This window comes from Echinops telfairi, unplaced genomic scaffold (genome assembly GCF_000313985.2).
Source record: "Echinops telfairi isolate 266 unplaced genomic scaffold, ASM31398v2 ScPeMD7_2565;HRSCAF=3150, whole genome shotgun sequence".
Classification (NCBI taxonomy): domain Eukaryota; kingdom Metazoa; phylum Chordata; class Mammalia; order Afrosoricida; family Tenrecidae; genus Echinops; species Echinops telfairi.
Genome location: NW_022106463.1, coordinates 8,873,719 through 8,891,117, shown reverse-complemented (window position 1 = coordinate 8,891,117; position 17,399 = coordinate 8,873,719). Strand labels below are relative to the sequence as shown.

The 17,399-nt window shown below is 53.2% G+C and overlaps 1 protein-coding gene across 1 annotated transcript in view; it reads right to left on the bottom strand.

Annotated features, from left to right (window-relative positions):
• LOC101644852 (phospholipid-transporting ATPase IB-like) overlaps window positions 1-17,399 on the bottom strand; it is a 135,276-nt gene that overhangs the window by 65,814 nt on the left and 52,063 nt on the right. The window contains 6 exon segments of the mRNA XM_045293995.1: window positions 1,029-1,098; window positions 4,147-4,196; window positions 7,384-7,466; window positions 8,030-8,135; window positions 9,532-9,578; window positions 11,808-11,955. Of these exon segments, the coding sequence (XP_045149930.1) occupies window positions 1,029-1,098; window positions 4,147-4,196; window positions 7,384-7,466; window positions 8,030-8,135; window positions 9,532-9,578; window positions 11,808-11,955 (504 nt within the window).

Here is a 17,399-nt window from a genome sequence, read left to right as displayed (position 1 = left end):
CACTGGATCCAAAGACTTTCTACCCACTGGCCTGTGATCATCTTGCATTTGGCATCATTGCATGTGTTTCATGAGTCTGAAGAGGGCTTTGTAGATTGGTATCATACATATGGGCTAAGATCGGACTTACGGACTTGATCTAAACTGGTCTGGGATGTTTTCTCAATATTCAACTGCTCTTGTATATAAACCTCTTTCTTATACACATGTGTGTCCATGGATTTGTTTCCCCAGTCAACCCAGACCCACACACTCCTGCTATGCCTCTGAATGCTGGACACGGAAAAGGAAGATCAAAGAAGAATCGATACCTTTGAATATTGAAAGTACTGTGGACTTCCAAAAGAACAGACAAGTCTGTCATGGAAGAAGGACAGCTGGCGTGCTCCTGAGAGACATGTTGTTAGGAGAGGCTGGTCCCTGGAGAAGGACATCATGTTTGGTCAAGTGGAGGGGCAGTGACAAAGGGGAAAGCTCTCAAGAAACAACTTGGCTGTTGGTGTTAGGCGTTGTCGAGTGGTTCTTATATTTGAGCCTCTTGTCGCAGCCACTGGGTCAATCCAAGAACCACTAGACAATGCTTTACACCAACAGCCAAGTTGTGTCTTTTAAAAAAGCATATACGGCAGTGAATACTTCTGTAAGTGCTTTACACACACACACACACACACACACACACACACTCAGAGGAAGAGCGAAACTCCTGAGACTTGCCAACCCCAGCACGTTGCACTTGGAACAGATGTCAAACCCATAAATCTGCAGTCCATGAGAGCTGCTGCAAATGGTATCAAACCCTGACCAGTGGTTCTCCATCAGACCACCGAGGGATGCTTTGCTCGCCTTAAAGCTCAACAAGCATTCGGCGGAGCGACCCTGCAGATATCAACGTGCTGTTGACTGCCCTGGAAGGACATGTGATCTCGGGTGATGTCTCCAACCACTGATAGGACATACAATAAAGGGCACCGACATCTTCGAACCCCGTGGCGATGCCGTCGTGGCGATTAAGGAAACCCCGTACTTACAGCGCCTTTGCAGTAGAGCCGGAGCTGCCCCGTAGGCGTTCGGACAATTATGGACATCCGTTTCCGGTCACTACAACAGTAAAAAAGACCATCATAGGTTTCTTCGCTCCTTGACTCCCACTCCCTGCCATTAAGGTCATTCAGGCTCACAGCGACCCCGGGGCCAGAGTAGAAAGAACTGAGCCATAGGGCCCCCAAGAATGTAAGTCTCTGTGGAGGAAGGAGTGGGGGGCTCATCTTTCTCCCAGGGAGAGTCAGGACCACGGACCATTTGGTGAGTAGCCCAGTGCTGGACCACCGAGTCCCCAGATCCGCCCCCGAGAAAAGAGTGCTACTGTCTACAGGACGGAGAGCCAGCCAGATCGGCACACGTCTGCTTCCGTTACTGTGTTCTTTAAGCTGGGGTTCTAATTCCCAATCCCCAAAGACGTGTTCTGAAGTCACTCTGTGGGCTAAGGCCTGCCTGACCCAGGCCACGGACTTGTCAGCGTCCTCAAATGAAATGTGGAAGCTGGTCAATGAACGAGGGAGGCTGAAGAAAAGTGGATGCCCGTGGGTTATGATGCTGGCAAAGAATGCTGAGTAAATCAGCAACTGCCCCCAAGAAGTACCCCCAGGAGGCTCCTTAGAAGCCAGGGCAGTGAGATCTCGTGTAGACTGAGACACGTTATCCGGAAGGACCAGTCCCCAGGGGGCAGTATCATGGGGCCAAATAGATGACCAAGGAAATAGAGGAAGGCCTTCAACCGGATGGCTTGGCACAGTGGGGGCAACAATGGGCTCAGCCTGGCAGAGGTGGGGAGAGTGGCGCAGGGCCGGGCAGGGTCTTGTCCTGCCCCCGGGGTCACCGTGAGTTGGAACTGACTAGGCACTGAATGGCCCCTCCTGTGCCTCTTACGTTTTCCCTCTCACGGTCATTCTCCCGTGGCAGGTTGCCAGCCCAATGACTCCGGGCCAGACTGATGGAGAGAGCGGAAGGTAGCCTGGTGGTCTGTGCTTTCTATGTGCCACTCGGACCTCACAACATGCCTGTCAAATACCTGCTGTGTCCTCATTTTACTGGACAGACACGATAAATGGTCCACACCCAAGGATTGCTCAACACACAAACAAAAAAAAACTCCCTGCCACGGGGGTCTCTTCTGACTCACAGTGACCCGTGACGTCAGGGCAGCACTGCCCTTGCGGGTGTCTGAGACTGTGATGGCCTGTGGGAGTAGAAAGCCTTATCGCTCTCTCATGGACCAGCTGGTGCCTTCAAACTGCGTGTCCTGAGGCTGATGCCCAACACCAGCAGTGTTCCTTCTACAATAGGTCTGCCTCCAGGGCCCCAGGTTTCCATCTTAATGCTGGGGCCAGAATGCAAACTCGTGGCTTCCGGTCCTGAGCTCGGGGATCGAGCAAGCCAGACATCACAGTCATGGGGTTGATTCTGACTCATCGCATCTGGGTAGAACGGGGAAACACAGTCCCTTTGGGTTTCTGAGGCTTTAAGCTTTATGGGAGTAGACTGCCTGATCCTTCTCTCGTGGGACAGCTGGGGGGTTCGAACTGCTGACCTTGTGGTTAGCAGTGCAACGCGTCACCACGATGCTAGCAGAACTCGCGGTGATCTTCCTACTCTGCTGTATCCCACCCGGCCCGAGTAAACGGCACACCACTGTCCTTCTTCCTCATCATGCTGCTCAGCCCTCTGACTGTTCTCCTGGCCATCAAAGACTTTTCTAGACAACCCCTACAAATACCTTTGCAGCCCCCGCCTGCCCAGTCTCACTCACTGTGCGCTTCAACCACAGGCAAGATGCACCTTCCCTGGACAGCCCGCATCCGCCTCCACCCCATCACTGACCCCACGTCCTCCTTCTAAGGCGTGTGCTCCCATTCGCATGCCCCTTCTGGAAGCCAGCCCATCCTTCGCCCATGCCCCCTCCTCCACAAAGCTCTTCCCAAAGCTCCACTAGCAGAAGTAGACCTTGATGCAGCCCTCTACCATGGTGGCACCAGGCCTGGTCTGGTAGGAAAATAACTCTTTCACACCTGCCCTGTTGTGATAGGTCGGCTTATTGTGCCAACCTGACCAGTAGGAACATGTGGGATTGATCAGGTCGCAGTTTGATTGGAGGACAGAGAGACAAATGGCTCTGCAAGGCCCGCCCCACCCTCTCTTGCTCTCAGGTGATCGGAGCTAGCCTGCTGGAGTGTGCGTGCTGCTGCTGTAGCTAGTTCTCTGCCTCAACCTGTGAGCTACACCACCTGTGGGCCACGCCAACCCGTGGGTCATGTGGCTTGAGCTTGAGGCCTTGCATTACTTGCATTCCATGTCCCATCAGGCCTGCTTCACTGAGCTCCAGAGCTACTGATCCACCCTGCTGTCTGCTGCCTACGGGCAGACTCTGCTTGCCTGGCCCCAGGGAGGACTCTGCTGTCTGCTTCCTTGACCTTGGACCTGGCAGCCCACCTGAGTTGAAGGACATCCAATAATTGCATGAAAGTGAGTTGAACTGAGACCGCTGTACTGCTGTGTGGGCTAATTAGCACACATACACATATACGCATATACATGTATAAAATCCCAAGTGTCCTGGTTTCATTTCGCTAGCGAACCCTGCCTAGCACACCTGTCTTCCAGGAGACTGTCAGCTCCTAAGGGCAAGGGGGATGTCTTCGTCTTGAATGCCAAACCCCACACCCTCCCCACTTGCTCATTCAAGATGGACAAACAGATGCTTCGTGGAAGGGTTCACAGAAAGGCGGCAAGAACCTCTCCCATTGGACAGTCTTTAGGAGCCTCCCTGGTGACAGAGTGGGTTCAGCGTTGGGCAGCTGGTGTTTGGAACCCCTCAGGTATTCCAGAGAAAGAACCATGCACCTCCCGGTTAGTGGTGGGATGGAAACTATGCCACCAGGGAACTTTCGCTGTCTACGAGGGGGGCCTTCAAAATGTTCACGAGGGGAAAAAAGGGAATAAAAACACTGTGAAGGGTGACGGGTGAGTTGAGGTTGACTAGCGTCTCGTGATTTTGTTCTTGAGCTTGGATCGGCAGGGCCAAGTCTCGGGCGCTTAGCTATGGAAACAGCCTGAGCAGCCACGCGCGCGCTACCCGGACAGGTAACTTACCTGGAAAACTCCAGGACGTGGAGAATTTTGAAGGTGAGCATTTCCCCCATCTACAGGAAGAGAAAACAGCATATTCCTTCTTTCTTACCTTCATGGGGGTGCAGGGGGGGCGCGAGTAACCATCTGGCCAAACAACTCCTGCCCCACAACCACGAATGAGCTTTTCCTTATAAGTCTGATGAAGCCATGGTGGGGCCCTCCCCCCCTGTGGCAGCAGTCTCATTTGCCACCTAGGCAAACATCTCTGACCAACCGTGCGGAGTCTCGATCTGAGGCAACAAGGGCTTCCCTGTAAAACCGGAGCCAACTGAAACATTTAATAGACACACTCACGTGGTGGAGGACCGGGCCAGACGGGGCTGCATACTGGCAGGCAGCAATGCCAGTGCAAATAAAAGGGAATCCTCCACGCTGAGGTCACCGGAAGAGGTTGCAGGTGGGGGGAGTCAGAGGCTAGAGGGTGGCCAGGCAGTGTCTCGGGGGAAGGAGAAGGCCATAGACCATCAGAGGGCTTGTGTAAACAACAACTGGTAGGGGCAGGAGGGCACACTGGAAAGTTTGCCCAAGCTGAAGGCAGCAGAGCGAAAAGCTCTTGTAGACACGATCCTGCAGCTTCCAGTCTCTGGCTGACCGTCTCTTTGACGACTCTGAGTTTTATTGTACAATGAAACTGAGCTCTATGAGAGGATGCTTAGATAGACACACAGTGTAGGAGGGTGTAGGAGGGAGGGTGGGAGGCGACCCACAAATGTACACAGGTACCTGTGACACAACTGTGACAGAGGGCACCTGCATCGGTGAATTCACTTTCACGGCAAATCCAACCATGAGTGTGGTGGAGCAGACAGGGGGAAAGAGCTATGGAAACTCTTCGGACAGAGCTGAGAGAGGGAGACACTGGGCCGGGGACTCAGGAGCATCATCCCAGGGACACCAAGGTCAACAGGCACAATATAGTTCACAGAGGCAGTGTCCTACGTCCTCCTCCGGGGAGTGGACACTGGGGCTCAGGGCTCAGGAGTGGCCATCCAAGGGCAGCTTGAGCTCCCTCTCAGTCCAGAGGGGAAAATTGTGATGGAAACTGAAATGCACATGGAAATGACCTGCCCACTTGAATGGACCTTGCAAACCTCAGCCTCCACAACCCTGAGACCAGAAGCACTAGACAGTGCCCGGCTACCACCACCAACTGCTCTGAAAGGCATCCACATCACATTAGGAGACCGTGCACAGAGTATGTGTGTGGGTGGGGGGTGGGGGTGAATGTGGAATAACATTCAAAATCATACCGGAGACCAAACTGAATGGTCACACAGAGACTGGTGGAGCCTCAGGGCCCATGGCCCTTAGTGGCCCTTCAGTTCTAGACCTAAACTCACCCCTGTGGCTTCTGTGGTCTGTGGCTCGGGGCCCTGGAGGTGGTTCCGACCCATAGTGACCTGTGTACAAGGGAAGGGCGCGCGCCTTTCCCGATTTTAAACCCCGTGGTCTTCTCTCGTCCATGTACAGGTTCCCCATGAGCACGACCAGGTGCTGCGCAATTCCAGTTCTTCTCAGCACTACCGCAGTCTGCTATCTTTCTGCCATGGTGGCTGATAGGCGCCAGTGAGCCCGTTCCACCCACAGCGACCTGACGCGCACCAGAACAGAGCACCACCCGGTCCTGTGGCAGCCTCGTGGCAGCCGCGGTGCCAGTCCATCTCGTGAAGGGCCTTCCTGTTCTTAGCTGCCCGGGCCCCCCCCCCCACGCACACACACACTTTACCAAGCAGGACGTCCTTTCCCAGGAAACTGGTCTCTTCATCTAACATGTCCAACGTATGTGAGAGGAAATCTCACCGTCCTGGCCTCTGAGGATGGTGGTGCTGCTTCCGAGACAGATCGGCTTGTTCTTCTGGCCATCCGCGGTCCTCTCAAAGTTCTTCCCCGGCATTCAAACGCATCGCTTCTTCCCTGGTCTTCCTTCTTCAGGGTCCAACTTTCACATGCACAGTATGGCTGACACAGGGCGCACAGTAGACTGACAGGAGAGGTTCTCAACCTGTGGGTCGAGACCCCTTTGGGGGTCGAACGACCCTTTCACAGGGGTCACGTAAGATCATCGGAAAATACATAAATATTTCCCAATATACAATTACATATTGTTTTGTGAGTGATTGCTATGCTTTAATCATGTTTCATGATGTTCAATCTGTAACAAGGAAAATACATCCTGCATATCAAGATATTTACAGGACGATTCATCACAGTAGCAAGGGGACAGTGATGAAGTAACAGAGAAAATAATTTTGTGGTCGGGGGTCACCACCACACGAGGAACTGTATTAAAGGGTCATGGCATCAGGAAGGCTGAGAACCACTGCCTTACACTAACATCCTTGCTTTTCAATGTTCTAAGGAGGTCTTGGACTGTGTGGACTTATGCAATGCAATGCATTGTTTGATCTCTTGACGGCTGTTTCCTTGAACATTGCTCATAGATCCAAACCAGACAAGATCGCTGACAACGTCAAGGGTTTTTTCCGTTTGTCATGCCACCTATTGGTCCGGCTGTGTCTTCTTTGCATTGAGTTGCCATCCATCCCGAAGGCTGTGATCCATCCTTGACCTTCACCAGTAAGCGCTGCAAACCCTCGACCTCAGCAAGCAGGGCTGGCAGATGGCTGATAAGCCCTCTTCCAATGCTGATGCCGCATTCTTCTTAGATGGCTCACCCTCTCTGCTCATGTGCTCAGCATACAGACTGCACAGGTGTGGTGAGAGGATACGACCCTGACACACACCTTGGACGTTGTAGCAGGAACGAATTTGATGATGACTTTGCGCTAAGCCGATGATTCGATGGTGGCTGTCAATTGGGAGCGACCCAATTCCAACAAGAGGATCCTGACTCAGAGGGATCCTGAAGGGTGGAGCAGAATTGCCCTGTGGGATTCCCAAGACAGCCCATCGTCATGGGAGCAGAGAAAGTGGCTGGTGGGTTTGAAGTGGGTTTGAAGTGGAAGACCTTGTTCGAACCTAGCCCAATGCCTGGTCCCCTCGGCCATCAAAGACCCTTCACTTAGGACAGGCGGGGTAAGAAAATCTCCCAGAGGAATTAAGAGATGCACCCGGAATGCTGGCTGGGAAGGCTATAGCGTCAGACCTTGTCCTGGCCCCGTGCCCCGTGCCCCACTGGAAGAGCAGCAGGTTGTAAGGCGCCGGGCGGAATCATGGATAAGGCAGGACCCTACTCACAGCTTCCATGGTGACAGAGTAGGGGGTCCTCGTCGTGAAAACAAAGCCCAGCTGCTTTGCGCCTTTCACCAAGGCCACTTCGTCTGCGAAGACAGTGCCCACATTAGTAGGCATGAGCCGGCAGGAGTGGGTGCCCTTCCCTGACGCTAAAGAGTGCCCGTTGGCTCTACGACGGGAGTTGGGAAAAGCTGGTGGGGCGCTCTCACTGTCTCTGGTTCCCTTAGTCGGGGGCTCTTGGCGCCCCCACCCCACCCACCCCCGTACGCCTGACCTTCCTATTGGGCCGCACCAGCCATTCCTCTGGGCACCACTGAGTGCGGGGCACGGGGGGAAGACTTGGGGCTAAGTCAGGCCTGACTGCTCATGGCTGGGGGGAGCTCTCAGTGTTCCCCCTGCCTTGGCAATGCGACATAATTCCTGGGGCCCAGGTACCCTCCCTCGTCTTTGGAGTGGCAGGGAGGGGTGGGGGCGACGGGGCGGGACCGGAGAGAGGTTCAGAGCCACTGTCACAGGAGTGACCATGGGAGGACCCCAGATTGGGAGAAGGGGGCAACCTAGGGTCCTCCTTGGCATCCCCACCCCTCCTCGTGCAGCACACGGGCTGGGCTCCCGGCTCCGTGGTGAGCACTGGGCACAGAGCGCCTACCTGGAGAAGAAGCCTGGTAAATGATGTCATCTCCATCTCTCTCGGGAACCACGGTGTGGCACACACATAACAGGGTCAGGAATTCCTTGATGTACTCTCCCGTGGGCTGCAGAACAAGCGAGAGTGGCCGGTCGCAACCCACGTCAGGGTCTCCACAGCTCCATTCCCAGCCGGGCTGGCAGGGAGGCCATCCACGAAGGAGGTTGGAGGGGGTCTCAGGAAGGAAGGCACCACTCTGCCCTCCTGAATCCTGTTGCCCGGGAAGAGTTCCCCTGGCCTTGTGCCCCACCACCACGCGGCCTTGTTTGACCACTCCACGAGATTGGAAGAGTTACTTCATAGCTTTAAAAATGCCGAGAGGCTGAACGGGCAATCGTCTATACAGCAGGGTGACACTGCCCCTGGGGTGGGGGTGGGGGGCTGCAAAAGCAGATACCCACACTTTATCCTGGACGATGGCTAGAATACAGAAGGTTTTAGTTGCCAATGGGGCAGCGAGTCCTATTTTTCTTCTGCAGGTGGAGTGGGAGGCCAAATTCGTTTGGGGACCAGAGCCTACAGGATGTGAGGGAAGATGATTGGCACTCGGGACCGCAGCCTGGTTAAAAGTAGACAAAGGCCGTCCCGGAGAAGGAGACAGGCTCTTTCAAGCTTGTTTTGTGGTCCCAGGTAAAAACCGGGGGATAGAGCGGGCCCTGTGGCTTAGTGGTTACGTGTTGTTGGGCTGCTAACCGCAAGGCCAGCAGTTTGAAACCACCAGCTGCTCCATGGGAGAAAGGTGGGGCTTTCTACTCCCATAAAGGGGTACAGAAACCCACGGGGCAGTTCTGCCCTCTGGGGTCACTGTGAGTCAGCATTGGGACTTGATGGCAATGGTTTGGTTTTGAGGGGAGCAAGGAGGTTCTGTCGGGAGGTGGTAGGGAGATGAGGGGAGGGAAGGATGGGGGAGCGATGGTCTCTGCAGAAGAATGATCTGCTGGTCTCTTCCTCGGACCAGCTTTGTTCCTGAGGTGGTCATGGCCCAGACGAGCCTTGGTCACAAGTTCCCAGGGGTTCGACACTTTAATTCTGATACAAGAACCCAATAGGGGCTTCTAGATGGTAAATGTAATTGATCCTAGCTGCAAGGACCCCACCCACCCACCCACCCACTCCCAAGCCCAGAAGCCACCTTCATGGTAAGAGTACTATGGGTGCTGAGGCAGAGAGGCCCCGGAAGCACTGTCTGGGACCACACCGTGCAGACAGGACGGTCTTCGCATAGAAGGCTATGTCTTGGGATGCTCTTGTATAAGGCTGACATGTCCCCCAAGTGAACAAGCTCTGGTTCCATGGACAACACCATTGCAATGGCGTCTCTTACTGTGTGAGCATCAAACAAATTGCCAAGACCCTCTCTCGTTCCTGGGCTCAGAAAGGCATTCCCCTTAGGAAGCCCTAGTTGTTTTTTTAAACATCTCCTACCTGACCCTGCCAACCTGGAGTGGCCAGAGCAGACTTACATGCCCACTCTCCAAAGTCTTCATCAATGTTGGGTCATTAAATTCTTCTGTGGTGAAAAAGGTCGTCTGACTACGAAGAAGAATAAAGAGTCCTTTTAGCAAAAAAAAAACAAACTTCCTGAGGACGCGGGTCTAAAGAAAACACGTGGCCCAGACCTCTGCATCGGGTCAGGAACAGCCACACTGCGGAGCCCACGGGACTGCAGGCAGCCCCTGGCTGCAGAGGAGACCCAGACCCAGTCCTAGGTGGCTCCATAAGGGGAATGAGTAGGTCAGTCGGAACAGGTGCCTGCGGTGCCCACTTAGCCTCGCTGTTGTGCAACAAGGAGGAGCCCCAGGGGTGCAGTGGGTATGCATCGGGCTGCTAACTACAAGATCAGCAGTTCGAAACCACCAGCCACTCCACGGGAGGAAGATGACACTGTCCCCTTCCATAAAGATCTGTAAGCTCGGAAGCCCCCGGGGGATGTTCTACGTGGTCCCATAGAGTGACTCTGGGTCAGAATGGACTTGATGGGTTTGAAGCGTTGGTTGGATCGTTCCAGTGTGAGGGAAAATTTATGTAAGGCTAAACTGGCGATTAACAATGGTCCACAAATGGACTGTTGGCCACCCAAACCTGTTCAAAGCTCTACCTTCCCAGGCACTGAAGTGCAAGTGGCCTGAGATCAGCTACGTGTGAGGGCATCCCAGCATTGATTCCAGAGGGACAGGAGAAGGTAGAGCAGGGCGCAGAAAGCAGAGGTGGCAGAGCAGGGCGCACAGGACAGCTGACGTGTGGTGGGAAATGTGGTCTCTGTCGCTGAACTCGGGGTCTGACGGGGGCCACGTTTGTGGTGGGAATTCCCGCCCAGAGTAGAACAAAACACTTAAAACGAAAGCAGTGGAGTGGACGCTCCGTAATCCTTCTATGGTCCCTAGGATGATGGGAGCAGCCTGGGGGCTCGGTGGTTATGCATTGGGCTGCAATCCTCAAGGTCTGCAGTTCGAAACCATCAGCAGCTCCACGGGGGACAGACAGGGCTCTCTACTCCTGTAAAGAGCTACCGTCTCAGAAACCCACGGGTGGTTCCGCCCTGCTCTGCGGGGTCATGTGAGTCAGCAGGGACTTGATGGCAGTGAGCGTGTTTGTTTGGGGGGTTGGTTTTTTGGGGAGGGGGGTTGGTATGATGACATGAAGTCGTAGGAGAAGGAAAGGGAAGAACTTCATGATGATTATGAATTTTTTGGAGACACCATTTATTGCAAAAGAAAAGAATCAGAGGAAGAAGGAAATGGGGAAAAGTAGAGGAGGAAGAGGATGAGAAGGAGGAAGAGGAGGAAGAGGAGGAGGAGGAGGAGAAGGAAGAGGAGGAGGAGGAGGAGAGATGGAGAAGTAGACCACCAGCAGCAGCCCACGTGTCTTAAGCAGTCGGATGCAGAGTAGCTTCTGTGCTACGGGGCTTCTCCCAGGGGGGAGTCTTCGGGGGGAGGGTCTTCGTAACTGTCCATCTGAAGTCTGAGCAGGAGAGTGGGGTTGCGTTGGCGAGCGCCAGCGCCCCAGGACCCAGGAGAGTTCGTGGCAGGGGGCAAAGAACAGAGGGCAGAGTCTGGAGGAGAGTTAGCTACGTACCCGAGTTTTCCTGGGGGACTGTCAGCCCGGTCAAGGCCTTCCCTGGGGGAAAATGGAGGGAACGGGTGAATGCGCCACTGTTGTGCTGAGAAATTTGCTCGGTCGGTTTTGTGATGCTGCAAGGAGTCCTTTATCATCTCTATATGGATTTGCAAAGGAGCCCTGGTGGCACTATGGGGGCTGTCATCGCACTGCTAGCCACTAGGTAGGCGCTTCAAACCCACCAGCCACTCCGCGGAAGAAAGATGAGGCTGTCTCTCCCGGAACGATTTACAAAGCCTCAGAAACCACCCCGTAGGGGGGCTGTGAGTCAGAAGTGGCTCAACAGCAGGGGGTGGGGGTGGGGGGGGTGGACATATTAAACTGAAACCAAGGGTTCCAACCCGGCCGTAATGATGATTCTGGTGCAAGACCAGGCGGTGTCTCCTTCTGTGGTGCCCAGGTTGAGTGCTGCCCCAGGCGGGTGGTTGGCACCCAGCAGCCACCACGCAGGGTTAGACTGTCCATGTCATGTGTCCCGGGGCCTCAGACTGCGCCACAGAGAACAGCGGAGGAGCAGAGAGAAGCCTGAGTTTGCAACAGCGGACCGCTCTCATTTGTCCTCATTGGGATACCGTTATAGCTCTCGACAGTCAAATAAACTTGGGAGTAAATGGACGTTCACCCCCCTCCCTGGGAGGGGGCCATAGAGAGTCCCCTACAGGACAGCCCCGGAGCACTTACCCATACAGTATGCCCGCGATGGTACACTTCTTAAACGTCATTATATTGCAAGTAAGGGTGCCTGTTTTATCGGAGAATAGATATTTTACCTAGGAAAAAGAGAATAAACGGACAGGATGAGCCGCACAGACTTAGAATGTACTTATGGGGCGAAGACTTCACCAGGACGGGGTTTTGGCTCAAAGAGACCCGTGTGACCAGTTGTACTGCTTCCAACACTGCTGGCTCGTGTTTCTCCTACAAAGTTCTAAGATGTGAGCGTGCATAGAGCAGGAAGCCAAGCCTACTATCGTTTGATTGTTGATGTTGTTGTTGTTGTGGCCAGGGTCTCTGACCCACGATGACCCATGATGACCCACGATGACCCATGATGACCCCGTGCACAGCAGAAGGAGACCCTGCCTGGGCCTGGACCCTTCTCACGCTGTTCTTAGGTTTGAGCTCATCAGGCAGCCACCGGGCCCATCCATCTCGTCGAAGGTCCTCCTCTTCCTCACCGCCCTGCGACTTGACCGAGCACCATGTCCTCCCCTGGGGCCTGGTCTCTCCTGACAACACATCCAGAGGACATGAGACGAAGTGCCCCGCTTCTTGCCTCTAAGGAGCATGCTGGCCAGAATGTTTGCTCTTTTGGTAATCCAAGGTCTCTCAGAGTGCTTCCTTAGCACCACCCTTCAAGTGCATCCATTCTTCTAATACTGACCTCCTCGGTTTATTAACGAGTGAATAAAGGCCTTTCAAAAGCTCATCTCCTCTTCTTTTTTTTTTCTCCAGCGTTAAACATATTTGGCAGAATGCACCATCACCTGTCGTCATCAAAGGTAAACGCATGCTGGTACTGACCTGGGAAGCTCTTAGGAAAGCCAGCACCAGAAAGAGAAATGTGAAAATAAATTCAGGCATATAAAAAGAATTATCCCAAAACTATAGTGACTTCTCCCTCAGAGCTGTTGGCGGGTTTGAACCGACCGGTAACAGCCCAGCACGTGGTCAAACAAGGGACCACCTAGCAGGGAAGCAACAAAGCCCACATAGAAGAAGCACACCAGCCTATGTGATCATGAGATGTCAATGGGATCAGGAATCAGGCATCAGAAGACCCCAAAAAACAAATCATATGGATGCAAATGGGGAGGGTCGGAGCGCAGATCCAAAGCTCATCTGTAGACAATTGGCCATCCCCTCACAAAAGGGTCACAAGGAAAGGATGAGCCGGCCAGGGTGCAGTATAGATAGCACCAACAAAACACACAATATTCCTCCAGTTCTTTAGTGCTTCCTCCCCCACAATATCATGACCCCATTTCTTCCTTACAAATCCAGCTAGACCAGAACAGGTATACTGGAACAAATAAGAGCTCTCGCCACATGGAATCCAGGACAGATAAACCCCTCAGGACCAATAAGGAGAGTAGTGATACTAAGAGGGTAGGGAGGAGTGGGAGGCAAAAGGGTAGAAAGGGGGAACCAATCACAATGACTGACATAAAACCACCACCCCAAGAGGGATGAGCAGCAGAAATGTGGGTGAAGGGAGAGAGTGGATGGTGTAGGATATAAAAATAATTATAATTTATCAAGGGTTCATGAGGGCGGGAGGGGAGGGAGGGCAAAAGGGCTCCCGCAGAAAGAATGTTTTGAAAATGATGATGGCAGCATATGTACAAATGTGCTGGATACAATGGATGGATGGATTGTGATAAGAGCTGTAAGAGCCCCCAATAAAGAAGCCAAGAAACAGATGCTGAAGAGGCTCGGGCCTCCCCCCAGAACTGACCGGAAAAGACAGATTTCCCCTAGAGCCAGGGTGCTCGCACAAACATCTGGCCCCCTCACCGGGAAAACATGAGTACCTGTTTGTGAAAGCCACCCACTAGCGATCCTTGCTACAGCAGCACCAGAGACCTAAGATGACAGAGACGCTGTGGAATGTTATGTAAGTCCTTATTACAATAAAAAAAGGGAAGCTTTTAAAAAAGTGTCTGCAGTCAGTCACTGATGGCAAGGACATGTTTAAATACCTTTTGCTTCCAATAAGACAGTGGTAGTTATACTATAATCATTTGTCAATTTGAGAGGATTAAGAGTGAAGGGGTGGGGTCTAGCCTGTCAATCACGTCATAGCCAATGAGGCCTCTGTGTGGGCATGGTCTTCCCCTGAGGATTCTGCGAACTCCTGTCTTCCTCCTTGGAGGTGGAAGGCATCTCTCTAGCTCAGTTCACTCCCTGGGAGACATTGCAGCTGACAAGACACATGGAACTACTCTAGTGCCCTGAGCTGGAGGAGCCACGTGGAGACCCCTGCCAGCACCGAGATGCTTACGCCACTGTATCCACAAGACTTCCAAACCACTGGCCTGTGATCTTCCTGCACTCGGCATCATTGCATGTGTTTCGTCAGTCTGAAGAGGACTTTATAGATTGGTATTGGACATATGGGCTAATATCAGACTTATGGGCTTGATCTGGACTGGGCTGGGATGTTCTCTTAATGTACAATTACGGTACTCTTTCATATAAAGCTCTTTCTCATACACATATTTGAGTGCCTATGAATTTGTTTCTCTAGTCTAGCTGGACTAACACAAAGACTATGTGTGTATCAATTGGAACTCTAGCTGCAATGCTCTTACTTACACTGGTATTGTCAGATCTGCTCTCTACACCCAAAGACACACACGTATGCATGCACACACGCACGCGCACACATGAGCACATTTAAACGAGGTGATGAGGTGAGAACTGGGGGGAGAGAAGAGAAGGTGGGGAAATCAAAGGTGCCTTTTATTTTTGGTGACACTAACAGGAAGCACGTAGGTGTCGTGAGCCAGAGCACCAAAGAAGCGAGAGAAAGATTAAGTCGTGATCTGAGACAGCCTTTATGGGGAAGACGCCGTAGTCAAGGAGCGGCATGAGCCAAACCAAACATGGGTAAATCCAAGGAGCAAAGAGAACTTGGCGAATCCTTTGTAAGGGAGCTCAGGACATTTCCTTCACAACTGGGCAGTTCTGAATCCAGGAAGAATAACACAGAACAGGGGGAATTGTAAAACCGATTTTAAGAGCTGTGGAACTGTTTGCCCCTGTTTCCGCTTTCTCAACGAGTGCTGAAAGCACGTAGGGCCCTGCCTTGTCTTCAGCGTGCAGCTCTGTCGGAGTCCCTGAGGGAGATCAACAACCCACAGGGCTGGAACGGCGTGTGCACTTGCAGAGGGGAAGCAGAGTGAGGAGATGGAACGAGAGAAGCCCGGAGGACCAAGGGCTAAGAAACCTGGGACAAACGCAGCACTAAATCCAATTACTGCCATCCGAGGAGCAAGCGGACCTAATAGTTCCATTGAAAGATGATCTTCCTCTGGAGGAGTGAGGAATGGCCGAGACGTAATGGTTACCAGGCGCGAGACTTTTAAATTGATAAATTAAATTGAAAAAAATCATCACTAAGAAAAAAAAATCATCCTGAGTAAAGTTAAAAGACAAACAGGGAGAGAAAGGAGCCCTGGTGGCAGAGTGAGTTAAGTGCTCGGCTACTGACCACATGGTTGATGGTTCAAACCCACCAGCTTCTGCTCGGAACAAAGATGCAGCTGTCTACTCCCATAAAGACTTACTGTCTCGGAAGCCGAAGGAGGCAGCTCTACCCTGTCCTGCAGGGTTGCGACGAGTCAAAATCAGCTCGATGGCAGCAGGTTTGGTTTTCTCGAACAAACAAAAAACCCTAAAGGTTGATCTCTCTCCTCAGAATTGTGCTTGGATCCACAATCGATGCTCGTGGAAGCAAGTCAAGAAATCCAATGGTGCGTTGCATTGGGTCAACCAGCAGCCTATGACCTGGTCAGTGTTGACAAGCAAGGAGGTTACTTTGAGGACTGAGGGGTGCCCAACCCAAGCCAGGGTCCCTTCTGTTGCTTCCGACACACCTGAGGGTCGGACATTGAACAAGGAAGACCGAAGAGAAGCCGCGAGTTTGAGGGAGGCTGCGGGAAAGAACCATGTGTTTGGCTCAAAGGACAAGCCAGTCTGTCTTGGGAGAAGTATGTCTGCAGCGCTCCGTAGACGCGAGGACGGGGAGAATTCATCTCACGTATGTGGACCTGGGGTCGGGAGAGAGCAGCCCTTGCAGGACATCCTGCTGGATAAAGCGGAGGGGCAGCGAGAAAGAGGATGGTCCTCGATGAGACGGATGGACGGACGGACGCCGTGGCTGCCGCCATGGGCTCAGGCACAGGACCGGTTGTGAGGAGGGTGCAGGCGTGGGCGGCTCTTCATGCTGTTCCGCACAGGGCCACAACGGCCCCCAACAGCAACTGCTATAAGCTCGGGGGAGACACCAAACCTAACACGGAAGGCGGCCAAGGGCATAAGCAGACCAGTAAGAAGATATGAAAGTGGACCTTGGACATGGGAGGAGATCATCAACTTCACCGATCAGGTTGTTGGCGGCTGCCTGCAAGTGGGCTCTCGCTGTTAAGGACAGGGTGAACAGTTGCTCAGGCCCGCACCTGGATGGCTGTTGTTTTCGAAACCATTGGTGTGGCCCTTGTATCTATCAGTCCAGCACATCGGGGGTTTCTGCTCACCTTGGCTGACCCTCAGGTTGACCAAACATCATGTCCTCCCTTAAGTGTTTGGCCTCTCTCGATGGTACGTTCACAGTCGCTAAGACAAGGTCTCTCCAGCCTGGATACTTAGGAGCCTGCCAACGGTCTTTATATTGCAAGCCAGGGTATGTTCGGTAGGCTTGCCGACACCACCACCTGAACGTGTCACTTCCTCGGTCTTCCTTTTCCGTGGCCCAGCTTTGGCAGGCGTAGAGGAGTTGGGGGAAAACCGTGGCTTGGGTCAGGCGCACCTTACCCACCCCCGTGAGGTCTTTTCTTCTTAGCAGTTGAAAGAGGTCTTCTGCCTCTGATTGTCCCCGGTACAGGATGGCTTTGGGCCTCTTGGTGGATGCTCCCGTGGGGGGTGATTATTGGGAGCCCAGTAGGGCTGGGATCGTTGACCACTTCAATGGCCTCGTCACTTATCACCATGTTGTTTGTCGCCTTGAAGCGACACTGGAGGGCCATCCCTTACTGAGGAGGGAGGCAACAGTGGAGAAACACCACCCATAGGCAGGGCTGCTGGGGAGCAACCACCCTGAGAAGACTACTGAGGGTGGGACATAGCCCCAGTCCCTCTGTGCTCGCCCTGTGACTCAGCCACCCAACTTCTGGGCGTTCAGCCTGAAGATATGCCTCCAGGGAATTGGGAACCATGTGCTACAGTGTTGCCAATATTTTGAACAAATTATACTTTGACCTCTCCACCTGGCTTCCCAAATGTCCATTCAAACGCTACCTGGTGGCTCAGTAGCGTTTGAAGAGCGCTCCCTCTTGCTAAGGTCCTCCTTCGGGGCTCCCGTGCTGGCCGCCTACCTGAAAGAGGCCCTCACCTGCCCAGCTCCCACCTACCTGAAAGAGGCCCTCACCTGCCCAGCTCCCGCCTACCTGAAAGAGGCCCTCACCTGCCCAGCTCCCGCCTACCTGAAAGA